Source organism: Pleurodeles waltl, chromosome 5, assembly GCF_031143425.1.
Source record: "Pleurodeles waltl isolate 20211129_DDA chromosome 5, aPleWal1.hap1.20221129, whole genome shotgun sequence".
Classification (NCBI taxonomy): Eukaryota; Metazoa; Chordata; class Amphibia; order Caudata; family Salamandridae; genus Pleurodeles; species Pleurodeles waltl.
The window spans coordinates 197910467-197935021 of record NC_090444.1 but is presented as its reverse complement, the minus strand read 5'-3'; the positions used below and the strand labels follow the sequence as shown (position 1 = coordinate 197935021).

Sequence of the window (24555 nt, the reverse complement as noted above, 5' to 3'; positions counted from 1 at the left end):
ACATGGGCAAAGCCCACACACAAGATCCAGTCCATTGGAGAGAACACTGCTGGGGCATCACTAAAATAAAAAGACAGGCACCTCAGGGGGAAGGGAAGGGGGGGCACCTCAGCCACATGAGTCCACGACGCCAGATCCACGAAGGGCCTCCATGCCCACTGTGCCATCCTGGGGAGTGCAAAGCCACAGTCTCACAAGTCTCTACAGTGGGTAGATTGCCCACTGTGCCATCCTGGGGAGTGCAAAGCCACAGTCTCACAAGTCTCTACAGTGGGTGGATTGCCCACTGTGCCATCCTGGGGAGTGCAAAGCCTCAGTCTCACAAGTCTCTACAGTGGGTGGATTGCCCACTGTGCCATCCTGGGGAGTGCAAAGCCACAGTCTCACAAGTCTCTACAGTGGGTGGATTGCCCACTGTGCCATCCTGGGGAGTGCAAAGCCACAGTCCATCAGGTGGATTACAGAGACCACTGGTCATGGAGGAGGCATGGTGGGCAGAGTGCGTCGTGAAGGCCTGCCTGACACAGAACCGGGACTGCCAATGGGCCAGCGGTGCTTGAGATGAAGGGCCCAGCGGAGCGGTGCTTGAGATGAAGGGCCCAGCGGAGCGGTGCTTGAGATGAAGGGCCCAGCGGAGCGGTGCTTGAGATGAAGGGCCCAGCGGAGCGGTGCTTGAGATGAAGGGCCCAGCGGAACGGTGCTTGACAGGAAGGGCCCAGCGGAGCGGTGCTTGACAGGAAGGGCCCAGCGGAGCGGTGCTTGAGATGAAGGGCCCAGCGGAGCGGTGCTTGACAGGAAGGGCCCAGCGGAGCGGTGCTTGACAGGAAGGGCCCAGCGGAGCGGTGCTTGACAGGAAGGGCCCAGCGGAGCGGTGCTTGACAGGAAGGGCCCAGTGGAGCGGTGCTTGAGAAGAAGGGCCCAGCGGAGCGGTGCTTGAGACGAAGGGCCCAGCGGAGCGGTGCTTGAGACGAAGGGCCCAGCGGAGCGGTGCTTGAGACGAAGGGCCCAGCGGAGCGGTGCTTGAGACGAAGGGCCCAGCGGAGCGGAGCGGTGCTTGAGACGAAGGGCCCAGCGGAGCGGTGCTTGAGACGAAGGGCCCAGCGGAGCGGTGCTTGAGACGAAGGGCCCAGCGGAGCGGTGCTTGAGACGAAGGGCCCAGCGGAGCGGTGCTTGAGACGAAGGGCCCAGCGGAGCGGTGCTTGAGACGAAGGGCCCAGCGGAGCGGTGCTTGAGACGAAGGGCCCAGCGGAGCGGTGCTTGAGACGAAGGGCCCAGCGGAGCGGTGCTTGAGACGAAGGGCCCAGCGGAGCGGTGCTTGAGACGAAGGGCCCAGCGGAGCGGTGCTTGAGACGAAGTGCCCAGCGGAGCGGTGCTTGACAGGAAGGGCCCTGTTCAGCGGTTCTGGTCACGGCGGGGCCCTGTTCAGCGGTGCTTCTCACGGCGGGGCCCTGGTCAGCGGTTCTGGTCACGGCGGGGCCCTGTTCAGCGGTTCTGGTCACGGCGCGGCCCTGTTCAGCGGTGCTTCTCACGGCGGGGCCCTGTTCAGCGGTGCTCCTTACGGCGGGGCCCTGTTCAGCGGTGCTCCTCACGGCGGGGCCCTGTTCAGCGGTGCTCCTCACAGAGGGGCCCTGTTCAGCGGTGCTCCTCACGGCGGGGCCCTGTTCAGCGGTGCCTGTCTTGTGTTTCCAGTGAACCACACCTGGCCAATACTTGCCGCTCACTCTGCATCGGACCTTTCCGTTGCGGGGCCCTCCTGTGATGGAGTCCTGGGGCCCTGGGGCCCTGGCTCTCCTTCGATACCCCCGGAATGGGGCTGGTGGGGCCCTCATGGCCAGGTCGGCTGCTCACTGCCTTTTGCTCCTTGCTGCCCTTGCCCTCCTTGGCAGACTGTCCGTGGCCCTTGGCTCCCTTACCCGATGTGGCAGGTGACGGTGCAAGGCTACCCTCCTTGGGGGCAGGCGTATCAGGCCTGTCGCGCCTGCCCTTCAGTTTTTTGGTCCTCTTCCCAGGGGAGGCTGGCTGTGCCTTTGCTGCTGGACGATGTCCCAGCCCAAGGAAAGGGCGGACTCCAAAAACCAGGCACGACGTTCTTTGGAGTTGCTGGGCTGGTGGTGGCTGAGGTGTTTGTGGAACTCTTACGGGATGGAGGGGGTGGGTCAGGTGAGGAAAAGAGGTCCACTTTAGAGAGGAAAATTTTCTTTGGAGCCATGGGAAGGGTGGCTGGAGTGGGTATGGGAGTGGAGGAAGAGGATGTGGTTGTAGGAGAGTCAAGTGTGCTGTCTTTGGGTGCAGGTGCTTGGGCAGGAGGCTGACGTGAGGTGGATGGCTGTTGTTTGGGTGCCTGCCTGCGTTTGTGTGGTTGGGAAGCGGGGGTGACAGACACACTGGGAGAGGACACAGGGGACGTGTACATGGCAGTGGGGGTGGTGACTGCACGTGTGCGGACTGGTGTGGAGGGTGTGCTGGTGATGGGTGCAATGGCTGATGGTGGTGTGCTTGCAGGTGTGTGTGGAGACGTCACAGGGAGGGAGGAGGGAGACGAGGAGGTGGGGGACACAGAGGAGGTAGTGGCTGTTGCCATGTCTGCATCTGGATGTTGCTTGGGTGAATGCTTGTGTGTCCTGTGGTGCTTATGTCTGGATGAGCTGCCCTTGGGTGTTGAGGTGTGTGCAGGCTGGTCTGTAGGTGTGGATGGGATAGGCAGAGGAACAGGGGAGTGGGACATGGGTGGAGGGAGTCAGAAGAGGGAGGCTGGAGACAGGGACAATCGCTGCCGTCAGTGCTGAGGCCAGAGCGTTGAACGATCGTTGATGGGCAGCCTGACCCGAATGAAGGCCCTCCAGGTATGCATTGCTTTGATGAACCTCCCTCTCCACACCCTGGATGGCATTCAAAAGGGTAGACTGCCCAACAATGATGGTCCTCAGGAGGTCAATGACCTCCTCACTGAGGGCAGCAGGGGTGACTGGGGCAGGGCCTGAGGTGCCTGGGGCGAAGGAGATGGCCGGCTTCCTGGCTTTGCGGGCACGGGCCGAAGGCCGAGGGGCTGCTGGGAGGGCGGAGCTGGTGCGCTGGGTGGCGGCTGTACCTGTTTCTGCGGTGGGCATGGATGTTGCCGCCACCGAAAGGGAGCTCCCTTCCGAGGACGTGTCGGTGTCGCTGCCGTCTCCACGGGTCCCCGTGGTGGAGCCCCCCTCGCCCTCCGTCTCACTGGTCATGTCGGAGTCCGTTGCATGGCCCTCCGGGGCCATGTGAGATGCAGCTCCCTCTTGCGCCGATGCCACTTCTCCTCCGCCTGATGATGCTAATGCACGCATTCACTGAAAAACAAATAAAATGGGGGGGGGGTGGAAAACATAAAGACAAGTTGAGTGCATGCATTGGGGACACCGTTGGCGGAGAGGACAGACACAGAAGCCCCCTGCACTACGCTGCGCACTTGGGGTACACTACTCATTCAATGGGACATGCCCTACAAGCCTATGGGCGACAACTGCCCACACAGTATACACTGGTCCATGAATCGCGTTACTAGGCACCCTACAGAGGTGGGGGGCGGGGGCACAGGACCATACTTCACGGACGGGCCTATCCTACAGAAATCGCCTTGGCCTAGGGATACCCACAGCCCTCCTCCCCCACCCAGGCACCTCCACTGCGCGCAAAATAGCTGAATGTGCTGGTACTCACCCCCTTGTGTCTGCTGTGATGTCCTCAAGGGCCCATCTAAATCGGGGTAGGCCACCGCCAGGATCCGGGACATCAGGGGGGTCAAGGTACGACTGGCACCCCTCCTAGGTTGGGAGGCCATCCCCAGCAGAGCCTCCGCGGTCTTCCTGCTCCCGCGGCGGATGTCCTCCCACCTCTTGCGGCAGTGGGGGCCCCTTCTGGTGTGGACCCCCAGGGCCCGGACGTCCTTGGTGATGGCACGCCAAATGTCAATCTTCTGATGGGCGCTGACCTATGTGACATGTACAGGGGGGGAAGAGAAACATCATCACTTTTCTGCATGCTCGATGTGAGTGGCCCCCCCTCCCCAACCTTGCCATGTGGCACATGCTCTCATCTGTCGTGCCATGCATTCGTCATTCGCTGCCCTCCCCTCCATCGTACATCCTCCCCACTCAGCCCAGGCATTGGGCACTATGCATTGCCCCCCGTGTACTCACCTGTTGGTCTGGAGGCCCGTAGAGTAGCGCATACTGGGGGAGGACCCCGTCCACGAGCTTCTCCAACTCCTCGGAACTGAAGGCAGGGGCCCTTTCCCCAGTCGCAGCAGCCATTGTCACTTCCAGACCGAGGTCACAGCAGCACTTGCAGTATAGGTCCTCTCCTGTGGATGCTCAGGTCTCGTGTGATCAAGCAGAGAGAAAATGGCGGTTACGGCCGCGGCGGTGCGTGCCGCAGCGGTGCGTACCGCGGCGGCGCGTACCGCGACCGCCGGCGCTCACCGCTATTGGCTTCTGAAACCCATAGGGTTCAATGTTGTCCAATGCGGCTTTGCGCCGCGGACTGCGACCGCCTACCGCCACGGTGTGCCACGCTTGCGCAATTACCTCACTTCACATTGTCACACTTCACAAGTCAGGCAGCCGCCATTTCAAGGGCCCACATGGCTTCATTCCTACTGCGTCACACATGGCTAGGCCTTGCACCGACAATCATACTAGCCATTCAATCCCGAGAGATACGTGTACTGGGCATGCTGTGGGCACTTACATGTGGGTTGCTTGACTCTGTGCTCCATGTTGTCCTTCCTAGGCATCGTCCGCTGGGAATTGCGAGGAGACGGAGGAATCTTCCCGTGTACAGACCGCTGGTGGACCTGTCGACAATGGAAGAAAGACACGTCATACTCACCTACAGACTCAACCGTGCCACTATACAGGAACTGTGTGCCCAGCTGGAGCCAGACCTGATGTCACCCATCCGCCAACCCACAGGGATTCCGCCTCTAGTGCAGGTGCTGTCAGTACTGCATTTTTTGGCAAGTGGATCATGTCAATCTACCGTGGCCATTTCATCTGGGATGTCTCAGCCTATGTTTTCAAAGGTGTTGTCCAGAGTGTTGTCTGCCCTGATGAAATACATGCGGAGCTACATCATTTTCCCTGAGGTGGGTGACTTGCCTACAGTGAAGGGTGATTTCTATGCCCTTGGACACATTCCCAATATCATTGGTGCCATTGATGGTACCCATGTGGCTTTGGTTCCCCCAAAAGACGATGAGCAGGTGTACAGTAACCGTAAAAATTATCATTCGATGAATGTCCAGGTGGTCTGTTTGGCTGACCAGTACATCTCCCATTTAAATGCCAAGTTCCCAGGGTCAGTGCATGACGCGTACATCATGCGAAATAGCAGCATCCCTTATGTGATGGAACTGCTACAGAGACACCGTGTGTGGCTAATTGGTGACTCTGGTTACCCAAACCTGCCTTGGCTATTGACCCCAGTAAGGAATCCCAGGACCAGGGCAGAGGAACGGTACAATGAGGCCCATGGGCGGACTAGGAGGGTGATTGAGCGGACCTTCGGCCTCCTGAAGGCCAGGTTTAGGTGCCTGCATATGACTGGTGGATCCCTAATGTACTCACCAAGGAAGGTGTGTCATATCATCGTGACCTGCTGCATGCTTCACAACCTGGCTTTGCGACGCCAGGTGCCTTTCCTGCAGGAGGATGGTCCAGATGGTGGTGTTGTGGCCGCTGTGGAGCCTGCGGAGAGTGAAGAGGAGGAAGACGAAGAGGACGACACAGACAACAGGGACAGAGTGATACTGCAGTATTTCCAGTGACACACAGGTAAGAATCTACTCCAGCATTGTATTATATCTGTAACTGTAGTGGCTCTCTACTGTCTGACCTTTCACCCCAATGTATGGTAACTTAGTTGTGTATATCACTTCCTATTTCAGTGATCTGATCCCCACGGAGTGCCCTCTGGTTTTTTTCCCCATGGACTACCGCTGTGTGACACTGGTATGTTGTCATCACAATGTAACTAGAAATGTTTTGTTGGTTATATCGAATACATTTGGTTTAAATAAATAGATAGCAGAATCCAGTTGGTTAATGTGCAATAATTATGTTTATTGAAGTTTTAAAATAGGTGTATAGTTCAAACAGGGTGATGGTGAAGGCATGTCCATGGCAGTGTCCAGACTGTCGTTCCTACAGGTCCATTGTCCATATGCCTGTGGAAGGTGGAGCAGGGGCAGTTCAAGGTTGGACAGGGTAAACAAGTGGGACAATGGGATGACATCCGGGGGTTTCCGTGCATGGCGGGGGTCTTGACATCCTACTCTGTCTTCTTCCTCGATCTCAGGCCTTTCTTGCGGGGTGGTTCTTGTTCTGCAGGGGGTGGGGTCCGGGAGGGCCGTTGCTGTTGTGTCGGGGCCTCCTGACCACTAGCGCCGGCGGAGGTGGTGGGCTGTTCTTCCTCCATGCTAGTGGCAGGGGCCCTTTGGGGGGCCACATGGTCCCGCAATGTGGTGACAATCTGGTTGAGTGCCACCACGATTGTACCCATTGCGGAACTGATGGTGAGCAGTTCTTCCCCGAACCCCATGTACTGGCCATCCTGCATGGCCTGGATCTCCTGGAACCTGGCCAGGACCGTCGCCATCGTCTCTTGGGAGTGGTGGTACGCTCCCATGATGGTGGTGAGGGCCTCTTGGACAGTGGGTTCCCTAGGCCTGTCCTCCCTCTGTCGCACAGCAGCCCTCCCAGTTCCTCTTTGTTCCTGGGCCTCTGTCCCCTGGACGGTGTGCCCACTACCAGTGCCCCCAGGTCCCTGTTGTTGTTGGGTTTGTGGGTTACCCTGGGTGCCCTGTACTGGTAGACACACCGCTGCTTGATCTGTCCTGGAGACAGAAGCATGGGCCCGCTGGGTGGGTGCTGTGCTGGTGTTTCCTGAGGGGGGTAGGTCTGCTGTGGCCTGGGGCTGACTGAGGGTAACCGACTGTCCAGAGGTCCCCGATGGTCCGGGCTGGTCATCAGGTTCTAGGTCGACAGAGCTGCTGTCATCACTGGGGGCCTGTTCTGGGGGTGGGATGGACAAATCTGGACCCTCCTGGCCGGTGTGTTGGCGTTCGGGCCCTGCAGGGGTAAAAGAATATGGTTATTGATTTTGTGTGTGCCGTGGCGTGCGATTTGTGGGTGCCCTTGTCCCCCATTGCTGGTAGTCCCATGTGGGAGGAGTTGTGAGGGTGGTTTGTGGGGGGGGATGGGTATGTGCAGTGGCCATGCTTAGGTGATGGGTGTCCATGGTTTGTGCTGGCATTCAGGGGATTGTGTTGGGTTGGGTGGGTTGTGCTGGTGAGACATTAACAGGAAGTATGTGTGCTGGGGGGTTAGGGGTGAGGGTGGGGGTGTGGGTTGGCATGCTGGTGGTTGGGGGGGGTGAAGTAGTTGAGATTAGACTTACAAGAGTCCATTCCTCCGCCTACTCCAGCGAGGCCCTCAGGATGCAGGATGTTCAAGACCTCTTGCTCCCATGCTGTGAATTCGGGTGGAGTGGGTGGGGGTCCGCCGCCAGTCTTCTGCACAGCGATGTTGTATCTTGACACCATCGCCCGCACCTTCCCCCGTAGGTCGTTCCAGCGCTTTCGGATGTCTTCCCGATTTCTGGGATGCTGTCCCACAGCGTTGACCCTGTCGACGATCCTTTGCCATAGCTCCGCCTTCCTGGCTATTGTGGTGTACTGCACCTGTGTGCCGAAGAGCTGGGGCTCTACCCTGATTATTTCCTCCACCATGACCCTGAGTTCTTGGTCGGTGAACCTGGGGCGTCTTTGGGGTGCCATGGGGTGGTGTGGATGAGGTGTGGGGTGGTGTTTGTGGTGATGAGTGTAGTGGTGTGTGGTGTTTTGTGCGTAGATGTGGTGTGGGTGATGATGTTGGGTTCCTGTGTGTGTTGTGGTTTGTGTTCCCTGTGCTCTCTCTCTGTGTATTGCGCCTTGTCTCTGAATTTCGCTTTGTGGGGGTTTGTGGGTGATGTGGGTGTGTGTTTTATATGGTGATGGGTGTGTGGGAGTGGTGTTTGTATGTGTATCAGGTGTGTGTATTTGGAATTGTCCAATGTGGCTGTGTTTTGTAAAGGTGTGGGTATTTTGAGCGTGGCGGTGTGTGCCGCCAATGGAATACCGCGGTTGAAAGACCGCTGCGTGGATTCGTGGGTCGTAATGGCATGGGCGTGTTTGTGTTGGCGTGACGGTGGAGGTTTGGTCATCTCCAGTTTATCGCTGACTGCTGATGAGGCGAGCTTCAGTGGATGTCGGGTTTTTGGCGGTTTGGCAGTTGTGGGTCAGAATGACCGTGGCGGTTTACCGCGGCCGCGGCGGGATGATGGCGGTCTTCTGACCGGCGGTAAGTGCCTTTTACCGCCAGGGTCAGAATGACCCCCATAATGTGCTACTGGTGAACATTGAGCAACTAATATGCGCAGTGGTGAAACACAAAGTCATTGGTCAAACACAATTAATAGCATCACATTCCACCCTATGACCAATGAATTTTTGTTTCACATACCTCTTGTTTCAAACAAAAACAAAAAACAAAAAACATCAACACAAAAAACTGCACACAGCTTCCCTTTCCTTGCACTGTCAGAAGGGCTGGGGCAGACTCCTTCTTTACCAAACCTCCATTCACTGCACTTTTGACAAGTTGGGCCATTCTGTCTCCAATTTGTATGAATGAATCAGATTCTTTTCTAGTTACCAGCAAATTTTGATTTCTCCTTGGTAATCTGCAGCAATCACTCCCCCTAAAACCTGATCAATTTGCCATATCTGTCCTGGTAACTTTCCTCTCCCCAACTGCTCTGTGACTGTTTGTGGGACAGATCTCTCTTGTGCATGCTGCACAGTGTTTATCAAATCTAGGGGAATGTGCATCTCTCTCATCTCTGACCACCTGTAAGTGGCTTTTTCTCCCAGCTGTCCACATTTCTGGTACATCCACTTAGCCATCCCCACTAAGTCAGAATTCTGGGTAGACACTTCAGACTCTGAATTTTTCTCTTTAACATCTGCAAGGGAATTGAACCAGTTATGTACAAGCCATGTGGAAAACCAAACGGCTAAACCATTGACAGTGAACCAAGAATCAGCGTAAAAACGACTCATCTCAAACAGCTCTTGCTTTAAAATCTGACACACATTGTACAACGCTGTTCCTTCTCCTGTGCTGGAAAACAACTTTTCAGTCAATGAATCATTAGTCAAACAAACATGCTTTTTATCCTCAGGGCACACAAATTCAAATGGTGCACTCAATTTCACTGGTGACTCTTTTATCTGTGGTACTCCCTGCACCCTCTCCACATCCTGAAAAGGGCCTTGTAGCACCTGTTCATGTAGGGCTGCAGTGACTCTAGCCCTGTCTTGCAGGGGCACTCTTTTCTTCCCCTGTTCCTGATTTACATGTAAATCAGTGTTTCCCTCTTGCACTGCGCAGAAACCTAAAGTCTGAATTATTTCATTTGCCAAATTTAAAGCGCGCAGCTGCTTATATTTTTTCCTAGTGACTTTAAACCAAAGTGTTAGGATTTCACTCAGATGAGGGCTATACTGTTTCCAAAAATCAAACAAGCAAATAAAACTCGGTGTCTCTTGCTTAGTGCAAACAGTAAGAAACTCTAAAATCTTTTGTTTTACTTGTGTCAGTAACTGCACATTTTGCGACGGTACCTCTGCCATGTAATAAATGTTTCTTTGCAGAAGCGGTCTGTAAATAACATTCTGAGCTCTGTTCACGGTGTTATCAGTTAAGGAATGCACTTCAACTGCCAAAAACTGAGGGGTATTTTGTTTCATGCCAGGTACACAGGGAGGCTCAGACTGGCTCACAGCTGTCTTAACCCCCTCATTACTGGAATGGGAAAAGCCAGATTCTTCTAAAACAGCAGATTTATAGTTTTCAGCATTATCTTGCGTTAATGTGTTCTGGCTAATTTGCTCACGTAAATTCTTATTTTCATGTTCTAACTGCCTACATCTCTCCTGCATTTTTCTGTAAGCAGATACAAGTATCCAAACCCTTCTGTCAAGAACAAAAGGAACATCATTGCTTTCAAAAGGTGCATTTTCTAAATATGCTTTATCACAGCAAGAAAACATGTTTCTCACAGCACCATCAGGCAGTTTAACTTCACATGCATTTTCAAACATGATCTGCCGTGCTTCTGTAATTCTCTAAACAACAAAAAACAATTACACTTTTAAATTGTGCACTAAGAAATCCCCAATTTGACTCCCAAAACTGCCGACTAAGCCATAATGTTCTGCTTTCCCTCACTTCTGAGTTTAAAGAAGACATTTATTGTTGTTAATTCTCCCCCACCCACAAGTTCCTGAGAGACGAAATTAGTAGATTGGAAGCACACGTTCAAAAGTAGTCGCAGCAATGAAAGCAAAATATATCAAAGTACTTCTCAGTTGCAATGTACACAGCAAATATAGGTGAAGACATTTATAGCATAACTTAAAAGCAAAGCATAAAAGTCAAAATTCATCACCGTATGGGCAATTAGGGCCTATAATCAGCTTCATCTTTCTGGGGTCTGCAAGTTGATGACTCCGGTCAACTGCGAGAAAGAGATTCTCCCCCCAAACGGGAGACGGGCAACTTACGTCTAGTTCCCGTCTGAATTCAAGCAGATTCAAATCTAACTCTCTGTAGCCAAGAGTCATCCTTAAAAGCAAACTCAGTGTGAGAGCCGAGTAACCTCGGAGAGGGGCCAATTCTCCTGAGCTCACTCGCTCTCAGACTGGATTGCAAGGTAAACTCAAAATCTACGTGCTCTTATCAGCTAAGGTCTGGTGTGAAGAAAACAGCTTGGACCATCTTGTGGAAAAACACAGCTTGGAAAAACACAGCTCATATGCAATGTCTCAACTGCAATGTCTAACCCCACGTTAAAGCAAATAGGCAGCTAACCTAAATATCAAATGTAATGTCTAATGTCATGTCAAAGCCAATAGGCAGCTAAGCTGAATATCAAATGTAATGGCTTATGGCATGTCAAAGCCAATAGGCAGCTAACGTAAATATCAAATGTAATGTCTAATATCATGTCAAAGCCAATAGGCAGCTGACCTGAATACAAAATGTAGTGGCTAATGCCATGTCAAAGCCAATAGGCGGAGTGGCTAACTCCATGTTAAAGCCAATAGGCAGCTAAACTGAACAAAACATATAGGGGGTCATTTTGACCTCGGCGGTCTTTTGCCAAGACCGCCGAGGGACCGCCGTGCGGAAGACCGCCAGTGTTGGCGGTTTGCCGCTTGGCCTATTATGACTGTTGGCAGCTCTCCGTCCTCTATCGGACAGAGAGCCGCCAACAGCCATACTGGCGGGCGGCGGGGAAGTGGAGGTTGCTCCACCTCCACGCCAACAGAATACCGCCCAGCGAATCACGTCCTGTGATTCGGCGTAGCGGTGTTCTGTTGACGGTGTGGTGTCGGCGGAGCAGCCCCCAGGGCTCGCGTCCCGTCCCGGAGGATCATCAGAGGATGATCAGACCAGGTAAGTCGATCGTCCGTGAGGAGAGGGGCGTGTTGTGTGTGTGCATGGGGGTGTGCGTGTGTGTATGTAGAGGGGGTGTGTGAGTGCCTGTATGCTTGCGGGGTGTTGTGTGTTTGGGAATGAGTGCGTGTATGTCTGTAGGTATGTCTGTATGGATGTGTGCGTGTATGTTTGAATGTGGGTGTGCGTGTCTGACTGTGTGTATGGATGTTGGCATGTATGTCGGTGTGTGTGCGTGTATGTGTGTTGGTGGTGCCTGCGTGCATGTTGTGTGTGCATGAGTGCTGTGATGTTGGGGGTCGGGTGGGGAGGGGGGTCCTGCCACCTTTGGGGGGTGGCAGGGGTGGTGGGGGGTGTAGGGGAGGGAGTCGGGGTGGGGGAGACCCCTATCAGTGCCAGGGAAGGAATTCCCTGGCACTGATAGTGCTTACCGCCATGGCGGTCAGCCGGATCCAAATACCGCCTGCGGTATAGTGACGCCCGCCGGGCTGGAGACCCTGGTCACCAGCCCGGCAGTCGTCTCCGCCCTGGCGGGCGGAACAGAGAACCGGCGGATGACCATGGCGGTAACCGCCATGGTCCTAATTTTAAAAAAAAATACCACCAGCCTGTTGGCCGTCTTACCGCCACTTCTCCGCCTTCCGCCAGGGTCATAATGACCCCCATAATGTGCTACTGGTGAACATTGAGCAACTAATATGTGCAGTGGTGAAACACAAAGTCATTGGTCAAACACAATTAATAGCATCACATGGACGCACAAATTTTTGCAACTCTTGACTTCAAGGTACCATTCATTTGTTCCACTAGTCCTGATGCTTCAGGGCAGTATCTACAATGCAACTTCTGCTCAATGTTCAATGCTGCACACAGTAATTTAATTACTTAATTGTTGAAGTGACTTCCCCTATCTGATTATAAAGAGTTTGGAAATCCGAAACGCAGTATCAGTTTCCTAAGCAGTAGTTTCACTACTGTGAGACTATCATTTCTTCGTGTAGGGTAAGCTTCAATCCAGTGACTAAAGATGCAAACAATCACCAACACCTATCTCAAACGCCCACACACAGGTATCTCAATAAAATCCATCTGCATTCTGCTGAATGTACCTCCCACTCTTCCAATGTGGCTTAAATTAACCCCTGTCCTTTTCCCTGCGTTTAGTTGTTGGCAAATGACACAACAATGGCAAACTGCTTCAGCAACTTGTCTAAACATTGGGTTGAACCAATCATGTGTGAACAAATGAATCATTGCATCCGTCCCAATATGTGCTTGACCATGATAGTACCTCGCCATTTGAGACAACAAGCTATTTGGCAAAACCAATTGACCCTCTTCTGAAACCGACAATTCATCTTGTCTTTGCACACATTTCATTTTGCTCCATGTACGCTTTTCCTCCCTGTTGACATTATTCTGAAACGTTTTCAACTCTTCCAAAGTGTAAATTATTTTCAATGCATAGCTTGTACAAGTTTCTTCTTCCTCTGGTAACAGTTCCCACTTGTCTTTGAACAATATACAGTTCAATGTCAAAACCTTGCGACTTGATCCGCATATCCATTTCCCAATGACACAAAGTCCTGCGACTTCAGATGTGCAGTGCATTTCACCACAGCAATCTTCTCAGGCATTTGAATAGCATGTAACAATTCTTTAATTCTCTCACCATTTCTCACTGGTGAACCAGAAGAGGTCATGAAACCTCTCTGTCACCATAACTGGTCAAAATCATGAACTATTCCAAACCCATACTGGCTATCCGTATAGATTGTAACCTTTAACTGAGCAGAAACATGGCACACTCTAGTAAGGGCTACCAGTTCCGCTAATTGAGCAGAATACACTCCTCGAAGCCAAGAAGCTTTCAAAGTACTAGTAAATGTGCACACAGCATATCTTACTCTCAGTGTCCCTGTATTGTATATCCGACAAGAACCATCGACAAAAATAATTTGGTCATTTTCTTCAAATTGGGTATCCCTAATGTCAAGTCTCCGTTTTGTGCGCAAGTCAGTTACTTCAAGACAATCATGCTCAACATCTTCCACTTTTTCAATTTCTACATTTTCCCTTGGAAGTAAGGTTGCCGGTTTCAGCACAGTACATCTTTTCAATGATACATTTGGTGACCTTAGAATACTCGTTTCATATCTGGTCAACCTCGTACCAGTCAAATATTGGGTTTTCGTCCTGTAAGTAGAATCTCGATAGAGTGAGGGACCATTACAGTCAGGGGATGTCCCGTCACAATTCCTTTACACTGTGTAAGGCTTCAACCTACTGCACGCAAACAATCCGGTAATGCTGCTTCAGAAAAATATGCTACTGGGCGGTTTACACTTCCATGGACGTCTGTCAAGACAGACAAAGAACATGTATCACACTCATGACAAAACAATGTGAAAGGTTTTGTGTAATCAGGCATACCCAATGCTGGAGCCCTGCACAGACTCTTAATTCAGTGAACGCTTTCATTTCAGCCTGGTCTAACACTATGGGACCAGTGACTTCCTTATGAGACAGTTTCTGCAATGGTCTCGAAATGACTGAAAAATTTGGAATCCATTGGCGACAATAACCTACCATCCCTAAAAACATCCTGACATCTCTCTGTGTGGTCGGGGGATTTATCTGCAATATGGTTGTAATCCTTTCTCTGGATATCTTTCTTGAACCCTCCTCAATCTGGTGACCCAAATATTTCAATACTTTTTGACAGTATTGCAATTTAAGCGGAGATACTTTGTGACCATTGTTTCCCAAATGGTTCAACAGGGCAATCGTATCATACTTGCACTCGTCCCTTGGTTTGGACGCAATCAGCAAGTCATCAATGTACTGCACCAAAGTTGATTGGAAAGACAATTCCAACTACTCCAAATTCTTTTTCAAGATCTGATTAAATATGGAAGGTGACTCTGAATACCCTTGAGGAATTCTGCACCAGCAATAAACTTGATCCAGGAATTTGAAAAAAAAAGAGAAATTGGCTATCCTCATGAAGAGGCGCAGAAAAGAAGGCTTGCGACAAATCAATGACAATGAACCACTCAGCATCACATGGAATCTGAAACATTATCACTGCTGGATTTGGCACCACAAGACAACATTTGACCACAATCTCATTTATTTTTCTCAAATCCTGAACAATTCGAACTTTCCCACAGGGCTTTTTCAAACCCAATATTGGGGAATTACATGGGCTGCTCAATAATTCCTTCATAACCCCTTGCTTTACAAAGTCTGAAATTATCTGGGCTACTTTTATAAGGACATCTTGTGGCATGTGATAATGAGGAAGTTGATGGAAAACTGCATTTGGCTTCACAGTAACTGGCTCAACTCCCTTCATCAGACCTACTTCTTTTCCTGTCAGATCCCACACTTACTCCTTTACCGTTCCCTGCAAAACAGGATTAAGCTCTTTCACTATGAATATCGGGAAAAATTCAGTCAGAGGGTATTCCTCATTTGTAGTTTCACACTCTGTCTCTGGGGCTTGGTCATCTTTGTCTGAATCTCAATTCCATCATTTGAACAAGTAATCAAACACCTTGTTGTACACAGCAGGTCTCTCCCCAGTAGGGATACCGGACTTGAATCGCAGACTACAAATTTATGCAATCCCTGAAAGTTGCCAATCTCAACTTGAACTGGATCTGTAATTGGGTTTGTCACATACTGGTTTGCTACTCCCACAACCTGAACTGTTCTACCTGAAAGGGGCAAATTTGGAACTTCTGTGCTTCTGACTGTAGAGCGTATAGCTCCTGTGTCAACCAAGAATGAAACCTTGTGACCCATAACCTTTTCCTTCACATAGGAACCTCTTTGATCAACTTCTAAGGAAGTTGCAAGCACACACAGCTCCTCATCTGACTTGTCACTCGTCCATTCATCATTTATTCCATTCTCACTGTGCAACGGGAATTGGTACACTGTGTTACTACTTTGGTTATGCCTCTGACCTGTTAAGAAAGCATCATCTGTTGCTGTTCCATCGGGGCTTGAGGTATTTGAATTTTCTGTCTAGGTACCATGGGAACCTGCTGTTGCGTTGGCTGCAACTGTGTCATTGGTCCACGTGGCATTTGCAACTACAGCATGGGCTGAAAATTCAGCATTTGATTTACATTATTCTGAAAATGTCGATTAGGACCTCTCACTCTCAGTCCTCTCGCATTCTGGAATGAGTTGATGTCATTACTCTGCTGAACGACACCTTCCTGCATTATCATTGGGCACTCCCGTTTCCAATGTCCAACGGGTCTGCAAATGTGACATGGCAATAACTTCTTCATCCCCTGCAAATCATTCTGAACCACTACAGTACTTAGGTCTGGACCACAAGTCATATTTCCTCCACAAACTCTCATCTGGGTCTGAAACATCATGTTTCCCTGCTGCTGCTGTGGCAACTGTTGTGAAAAATTCCCTTGCACCCCTGTTTGAGCTGCTTTAATCTGCATCACCATTGTCCTCTCTTTCAGCTTTTTCTGTTTCAACTCAGTCTCATCACTACAGTATTTTGCATACTGCAACACCTCATCAATCGGCTTTGCTTGCCAGTAAATCAAATGACTCTTAATCATCTGTCTAATTTCAGGTCTCAATCCATCCTCAAATCTGAGCACAAAATAGAGCATGTATTTTGCCTCATTTGTCTCTGTACCACTGTAATGCTTAAATGCCTGCAACAATCTCTCATAATATGCATGTATTGACTCCTTTGCTTCCTGAGCTGTCCTGTCAATCCTCTGCCAATCAATATTCTTGGGTGAAAAATCTTGTTTTCAAAAATTCAATCACCTTATAGTAATATTTCATTACCGCAGGAGATGCTGCACCTGTATTCTTGTCTCTGCCGGTTCACTTATTGGCCAATCTACACTCCTCTTACACTCGATCCATAGATCAGTTGGAACCACTAACTCTAGTAATGTGTTTAAGTCTTCCCACAGACACTTCGCAAGTTTCATAAACCTGTTTGTCTGCTTATATCACTCTACTAGCTTCTCTCTCAATTTTGGATAATCATTTGTAAATGACAGAATGTCACTTCTGCTCCAAGGGACATGAACAAAATTTCCCCCTGGAATCTCTCTCATTGGTAAAATTTTTACTGGATCTTTATCCTGCTGCACATTTGCAGTCAGCTCCAAATAATCCCTTTTTCTCTTGTCTCTTTTCTTTACCCATCTGCCTTCCCATTTGTCTAATGCTCCCCAGGTCTGAGCACTCAGAAGAAATTCCTTAAGGGGTGCTTTCAGTCCGGCAGATCTCATTTGTTCAAAATCCTTAGCCTCAAAATCTAATCTGTAACTCCTTTTCAAAGGCTTTGTTTTCTCTATTTCTATGCCGCACTTCTCTGCCAAGTCTGCTAGTTTCTGATGTACATTGCTCACCTCTCTCGCAACCTTCGGGCACAAATATCTCAATTCTGCCTCTGTGTAGGATTCTAACCTGTTCACCCCCATAGTTCCCTCAATGAGTTCACCCGCTTCCATGCTTAGCCTAGTATAATTCAAATGCTCCTCTCCCTTAGGGACACTCTGGGGGGTATTGAGCATGTCTAACGATTAGGCCAACTGCTGAGCTGTCAATCCTTGCAACAAAATGTTACTTGCTTGGACCGGTGGCACCTGCTGTTCAACTACTTTCGGGGTCTGCGGTGTCAATCATTTCAAATTCTGACTAACGTTTGGCCCTGCCGTAGTAGCTGTAAATGCTACAAATGGACTAGTGTCTAACAATGATCTTGATCTGTCAAAAGTCTGTCCCACAGGGGAGACTACTCAAGCATTTTCATTATGTTCTCCTCTCATTATTTTCTGGGACATTGCACCCTGTTCACTTAGAGTCGGTTTCTTCTGTGCAAATAAGGGTACGGCTGGACCAATGGTAATAGGTAGCAATGTAGCATCTGGGGCTCTTTCTACCACTTACACTCTGTGGGAGAGTGACTCTCATATTTTGATTCATTATCAGAGTCATATCTGACTGTGTCCCTGTTACTGGAGTGAATCTTGGCATTGCCTGCGGCTGCACTTGGGGCAGTAAAATTGGAGTTGGTTCAGTCTGAACCAATATAGGTCTCGGGTAGACCTGTTCCGTAGGCACCATTAAGTTAGTTAATGGGCACTTCAGGATAAATTCTCTGAACCTGTGGCGGATGCACCTGATTCTGTACTATAGAAGTAGTAGGCACATTAAGACCACTCTGCATCGCGTTATATGTCAGGCTAGCATTAACCTGCATTGAACTCATTGTCCCAATATCCTGTGTCGGGCTGTCGAATCCACACTGGTACTCGGACCACTCTCATGTACTGTATATGGTGGTGGGCAATCTCTCAATAACTGTGTGATAAACTCATCGTTCGATTCCTCCTCCACTGTTGAAGACTTTCTGGCCTCCCTACTGTCGGACGGACTTTTGTTAGTCTTCCTAGTAGCTTTCCTTCCTTCCTTCTCTTTGTCCTGCATAATTGCCGGAAACAACTTAATTCCGTGCAAAGTCTCCATCCTCCAAACTCTCTGAACACTGTCCCATCTAGCCTCTGCTAGAGGCTTTTCTGCTTTTCTCATCCTCCTCTCGAATTTCTGTTGCTGTCTGGCTGCTAACTTCCAAATCGCTAATAGCTCAAACTGTGCTGGTCTCGGAATTAATCTGTGGCAAAACACAAGGGCAGAATGTCTGGCTACAAAAATGCTGCTTTCTTCTCAGTGTAGTCCCGTTAAGTCAAAACTACTAAAACTACTTCTCAAAACCCTATTGTTCAATTAATCGCATGTTCATCCTTTGTCCAATAAAACAAAAACTCAAAATTTATGAATTCTACTATTACTCTGTTCATGTATCGTTGATTGGTTTGTCTCAAAATGTCTTCATCATCCGGTTTGTCAGGTAACAATATTGTTACAGCTTCCAGCTTCGATTCATAAAGCACCATCCTTAAATGCTCCAAAACCCTCAAACTGAACGTCCCATTTGTAGGAAATACGAAGGGCCATATTTATACTTTTTTAGCACTGTATTTGTGTCATGTTTTTTACGCAAAACAGGTGCAAACTTACAAAATACAACTGTATTTTGTAAGTTTACACCCCTTTAGCATAAAAAAATGATGCAAATGCGGTGCTAAAAAAAGTATAAATATGCGCCTAAGTTCCCATCTTTCTCTGTCAATTTGCTCCATTGCTTTAGTCCAAGACATGGCGCGACACCTTTCTCTTCCATTACAGTGTAAACCAGTGTACCTTCTGGCTGTGTAGCCTCGCCTTCACATGTTGTAATATATGTATCTCCCCTCAGGGCACTTTTTAATGCTTTGAAAATGTTTATCTTTTCGACCTTTTTGCTATTCAGAATCAAATCAGAAAGTGACTTTTAATCCCAAAATCACTTTCAACTACCTTCTCAACCAATTGCCTCTCACGGATGGCTGCCAATCTGTACACGACCCTTCTCACTAACCGACCTATCCCAGCGCGGCTCCAATGACATCACACTCACATGTACTGTGGCTGACAAAGTCGAGCAGCTTGTCCTCCCAAACTTCGATTCAAACAAACTAATGCAAATATTGCGAGCACTAATCAAAAACAAAAAACAAACCTGCTGGTTTACTACAAAAAGGGTAACACAGTCACTCCTGAAACCTTATGAATTTTTCACGGCTGGCTCTTCCCGCACTTACAGCTACTCCTTCTTTCTCGGTCTCCCAGATTCGCAAGCAAAATTCAACCCGCAAATTTCACTCTCAACTGATCAATGGGTCCGTCATGGTGCACATAGGACTCTCCAAAGCTCAGTCAAAAGTTTTTCACTCACTTTACTCACACTCTGACTTGTTGACCACGCACAATCAACCTACTAAACCAAACAGATTACAATATAAAAACCAAGTATCTCATACACTTTTCAATATTCTCTGGAGTCTTAGACCACTCAGGGTCCGTACATCAACAACATGGATAATTTTTTAGCACACAGCGCCACACACATATGAAGTTCGACGACTTCCCTACTCTCACACTGCGGAGTACTCACACTCCTTCTACAACTTCATTTGGAGTACGCAAATTCCCTAAACCCTTACAAACCTCACAATTCACCTGCAATTTGCATAAGCTGTGCAAGCGCAAACTACTTCTTTCACACTGTCACTAGAACGCCGAGAACACCCTCAAACAACCATTAACAGGATCCAGGATTCTGGGAAAGTCATTTCTGGACTTGAGGGAACATTTTCTCTCCAATTAATATCATTGAAAAACGAAATCCAAATCTCAATAATAATGAACTCTCAAAGGACCAACTCATCCAGCTGCTACTATCTCTGTGAACACCTTCAATCCTGCTACCATCTCTGTTCCCCTATTATTCAGTACCGGGCATCTATGGTAAGCTCTTAAGGAAACTGACCATTACCTCTCTTACCACCTCTGTTAACACCTGTTACTTTGTATCAGACGTCTATAATAAGCTCTTAAGGAGACTAACTATTACCTCTGCTACCATCTTTTTTAGCGCGTCTGACCTTAATAAGTAAACTTACAAGGGGACGTGAATAGGTTGATGAACCTTTTGACTCGTAATTAGAATGTTCTTACTATAGCTCCAGTACATAATCAATAACCAATACACAATAATCAATATCAATAATATCAATAATCAGTGGAGTCAGTAATTGTCAGGCATCATGACCCTTCGGTCATGAATAACCACACCTTTTAGTAAAAGTTAGAATATTTATTTCCCTATATTGACAATGCTAAGGTCATGTAGATTAATCTCAATATCAAATGAAACACATACAGAAACAATACTGGCCGTCCAAAGCGGCGAACGAAACGTAATCTAATCAAAGCTTGAACTACAACACATTCTAAAGTTATGGTGCAAATCAATAACAAAGTCAACTGCGTCAATGTGATTAATACATTAAGTTTAGCAGAGAAATTCATCAAACATTAATTACTGTTATCATAATTTCATTAGTGAGGATCCTTAACTAACACCTGATTAGCATCCGCATGTTGGGCTTCATGCAAAACAATTTAGTAACACAAATTTGGAAAAACATCTAACTACGGCTCTATCAAAACAATGCAGTTGGTACCTAGAAATCAAAAACAAATATGCATAATAATAAACAGTCTGGGTCATAATACCTATCCTCAGTGTGGATCAGCAAGCAGTCAGTCTTCCTCCTCAGGACATCAGTTGATCAGGAAGGCATCAGGGTTCAGCATCAAAGTTCAGAAAACGAAAAGTCTCTAAGCATTAAAGTTAAGCACGCCTTTTGTCAAGACGTATAAGAAATATTGACCTTTCGGCCAGCAAGAAAATGGGCAATTAATCTATGGCAAAATGCAAGGGCAGAATGTCTGGCAAAAAAAATGCTGCTTTCTTCTCAGTGTAGTTCCGTTAAGTCAAAACTACTAAAACTACTTCTCAAACCCCTAATGGTCAGTTAATCGCATGGTCACACTTTGTCCATTAAAACTAAAACTCAAAATCTATTAATTCTACTATTACTCTGTTCACATATCGTTGATTGGTTTTGTCTCGCAATGTCCTCATCATCCGGTTTGTCAGGTAACAATATTGTTGCAGCTCCCACTCTGGTCAGTATCTCCATTGTTCTCCTCCTGAGAAAGTCAGTCTCACACAAATTACATACAAAATGCTACATTCACAGGAACATCATCTTCTAGCAGTCGGTTCTCATGAGAAAGCATCTTTTATGAGCACATTTAAACAATACAATAGAAATCGCAGTTAAACTCACTAGGACAGCCATTTTATTAAACGTTAAGAAATACAGCTTTTACATGAGGCCTGGCAAGAAGGCCAAGACATTCGCTAAATTAAGCCCTACAATCAATAAAGCTAAAGCTTACTGCATAACCCTTGATCTGACAAATACTACATTAGTCAAACATATATTCAACATTTCATAATATTAAATCATTGATTATTACATTTCGTTAACATTGGTGGCCATTCTTCTTAATCACATTTTCAAATGCTTGCATTACTTTTCTACATTATTACATTTTCTACACAAATCACTTATTCAGAATACATAAACACTCATTACTATTGTTTTTTAATATACCTGTGCTAGCAATGCTCAATCCACCAGTGTTAAGGCTGTTACCACTGCGTTAGCATGCATAGTACCTATTCATGACATCTGTCAGGCCGTGATGTGAGCATTATGTGTACACATTTACAAAGGACTACTGCCTTGACAGCCAGGTGCACCGGGAAGGATATTTTGAATGTTTGGTCCTGCATCACTTTTTGGTCTGAACCCACTACAATAACCCACCATCTTGGGAAGTACTCCTTTGGGTATCAATTCTGAAGGTGAGGAATCTGCGGTTAGAAAAACAAGTTAGCCAGAGTCTCCTAACCGCTCTCCGAACTCCCCATTCTGTGCCTTTTTTTAACATCTAAAAAGGACCCAAATTGGGGATCTGTACACTATTACCGACAGTTGGTAAATGCTCTACATCTGAGGTGCGGCGTCAAGCAAGAAACTGACTTTGGTCTGCAGGTTTGGTGCTCCGCTTTGTCACTTCCGTGGCGGAACGAAGGCAACTCTAAGCTGCACAACGCCACCTGCCAGCATGCACGAGCACTGCTATGACAAATTCCAGATCCAGTCTGGTGTCTCAGGAATATTCTCAGGGTAAGGAATCTGCAGTTAGATAGACTATCCACCAGGAACAGTGTTATCCAAGGTTAGTAACCTGTTTATTAGAACAAACACCATAGACCTATGATTTCCAACTCCACTGTCGACTTTTGAGATTGGATACTATCCCAGTACATCTGTCTTATTGCTGTCCGCCTTGTGGAACGTTTGCCCCACATGGGCAGCATCATAGCTCTTATGAGTGACAGATGTTTCCTTTGAATGGATATGTTGTTTGTGATTGAGTGATCCAAAGTCAGTTATTCAATGAAATACATCTGATGAGCAGTTCCAAACATGGACTTAACATATATTTGGCAAGTAAATGAAAAGTAGTTGAGGAGTATTAACTGGAGGCACAAAGATAAAAAATAAAAATATGTGTTAAGTGTTTAGAGTACTAAAAAAATTAAATCCAAATGTGACCCAATGGGATCCTCATAGATGACCCCTACGAAAGAAACATTATTTCATATGCTGCCATAACAAGTGCAAATATTTGGGTTTCATTTTTAGGATCTGTGAGATCCAGGCTGTTGACTGTACCACCATTACTTCATTTACTGTTCGAGAATGTGAAGGTTCCAGCAGAATGGGGTCAAGGCCCCGACGCTACCTCTTCACAGGGCACTCGAACGGGAGCATTCAAATGTGGGATCTGACTACTGCGATGGACATGGTGAGCAAAAGTGAAGAGAAAGGTATGTGCGTTTGGGATTTCTTCACATTCTTTCTGCGCAAATTATTATTGAATTCATTCAGTGCGACTCGGCTATTTAATTACTTATTTATCACGTACCTTTGTTTTCTTAGCTGCTGGGGGGCCTACGGAAGAGGAACTGCTTAAGCTTCTAGATCAGTGTGATCTAAGCACATCTCGGTGTGCCACGCCCAACATCAGCCCAGCCACTTCGGTACTTCAGCAAAGTCATCTACGTGACTCTAACACGAGGTAAACATCTTAAACTGCATTGTGAAATGCTGATTATAGTTTTACATGTGGATATTGGAAATTATATTTTCTCAATTGTGAATAACCAGACTGTTGATTGTTGAAATCTGTGGCTATGAGGATGCCTATAAATTAGTTTGATCAATCCGTATTACAGTTCTTTAATTGAAAATGATATATAAAAACAGAAAACAACTACGGGATAGCTGAGGATAGAACTAATTAATGAGGAAAATCAGCAACAGAGCTGTGACATTACAAAGATATTATAAATTAGTGTGAAGCAGTTCAGTAGGGCTGCACCAAGCGGTGAGCGTTTAGAAGTTTGCGGAAGTAGAGTAGGTCCACAGTTATAAATTTGGACTCTGGTGGTTCAGTTAAAAAAATGTGTATAGATTAATTCTGCTGTGTCCTTGTTAGCACTGAATAAAGCATCTTTGACATGTTACCTTACTAAAAGATCTGCTTTTTTTGATGTATGGAATAGTGAAAGGCATGAGTTCAGTCAGAGGATCGACAGAAGAGAGACAAGTAAGGAACTAGCGATAAAGTTTCGATACAGGAGGTGTTGAGCCATTTTTCTCAGTCTCTGCATGCTGCTGTTTTGAGGCTCAGAGAGATCTAAAAATGTAAGCATATAGATGTTTTCAACTTGAGGCTTTGTTGAATTTGTAGAACCCACATTGCATGTGCTTCAACCCTAGTTGCCCCATCTCTTCCAGGACACTGTAGTTGCTGCAAGATCCTGTTTCAGAAAGTCTCACAACCGAGTACAGAATGTCAGATATGGCCACTTAAACTTTACACAACATGCCAAAAAGGATCCCCAGAATCTCATGTACAAGTTTTCTTCCCGAACTGAACATAGGACATCGGAGGTAGTTTCCAGAACTGCCCATATTCCTTGAGATGTGGTTTCCAGTACCAAACACAAGATGAGCACATAGAGTAAACAAAAAAACAGATCCTCTGTTACACCTCTCCAGGACTCGCAAAGTAATCATAATGACAACATTTTCGCACAATGAAGGAGAAGAAAATAATGAGTACATGTAGCAAAAACACTTAAGATTTCATTAAGGACTCCAGAATTATTAACCAGCACTTGCTGCACTAGTTAAAAATAAATGGGGCAGCTTCTAGGCCAAGGAACATGATAACTTGATAAACAAGCATTTTCAATGCAACGGGTCTCGCATTTGCTCAAGATAGAGCTATTAACGCTCTAAAGAAAAAAAAATGCAGTGCGATCGCACTATGTAAAATGCAGCGCGATGGCGCTGCGTGGAAAATAAACAGATAAAGTAGTCTGGACCCCAGGCTGAAAACATCGAGCCTCTTATGTTTTTAGAAG

The 24555-nt window shown here is 47.5% G+C and overlaps 1 protein-coding gene across 1 annotated transcript in view; it reads left to right on the top strand.

Annotated features, from left to right (window-relative positions):
* KCTD3 (potassium channel tetramerization domain containing 3) overlaps positions 1-24555 on the top strand; it is a 290532-nt gene that overhangs the window by 256012 nt on the left and 9965 nt on the right. Inside the window, exons 16-17 of the mRNA XM_069233892.1 lie at positions 22766-22950; positions 23063-23201. Of these exons, the coding sequence (XP_069089993.1) occupies positions 22766-22950; positions 23063-23201 (324 nt within the window). The remainder of the gene's footprint in view (positions 1-22765; positions 22951-23062; positions 23202-24555) is intronic.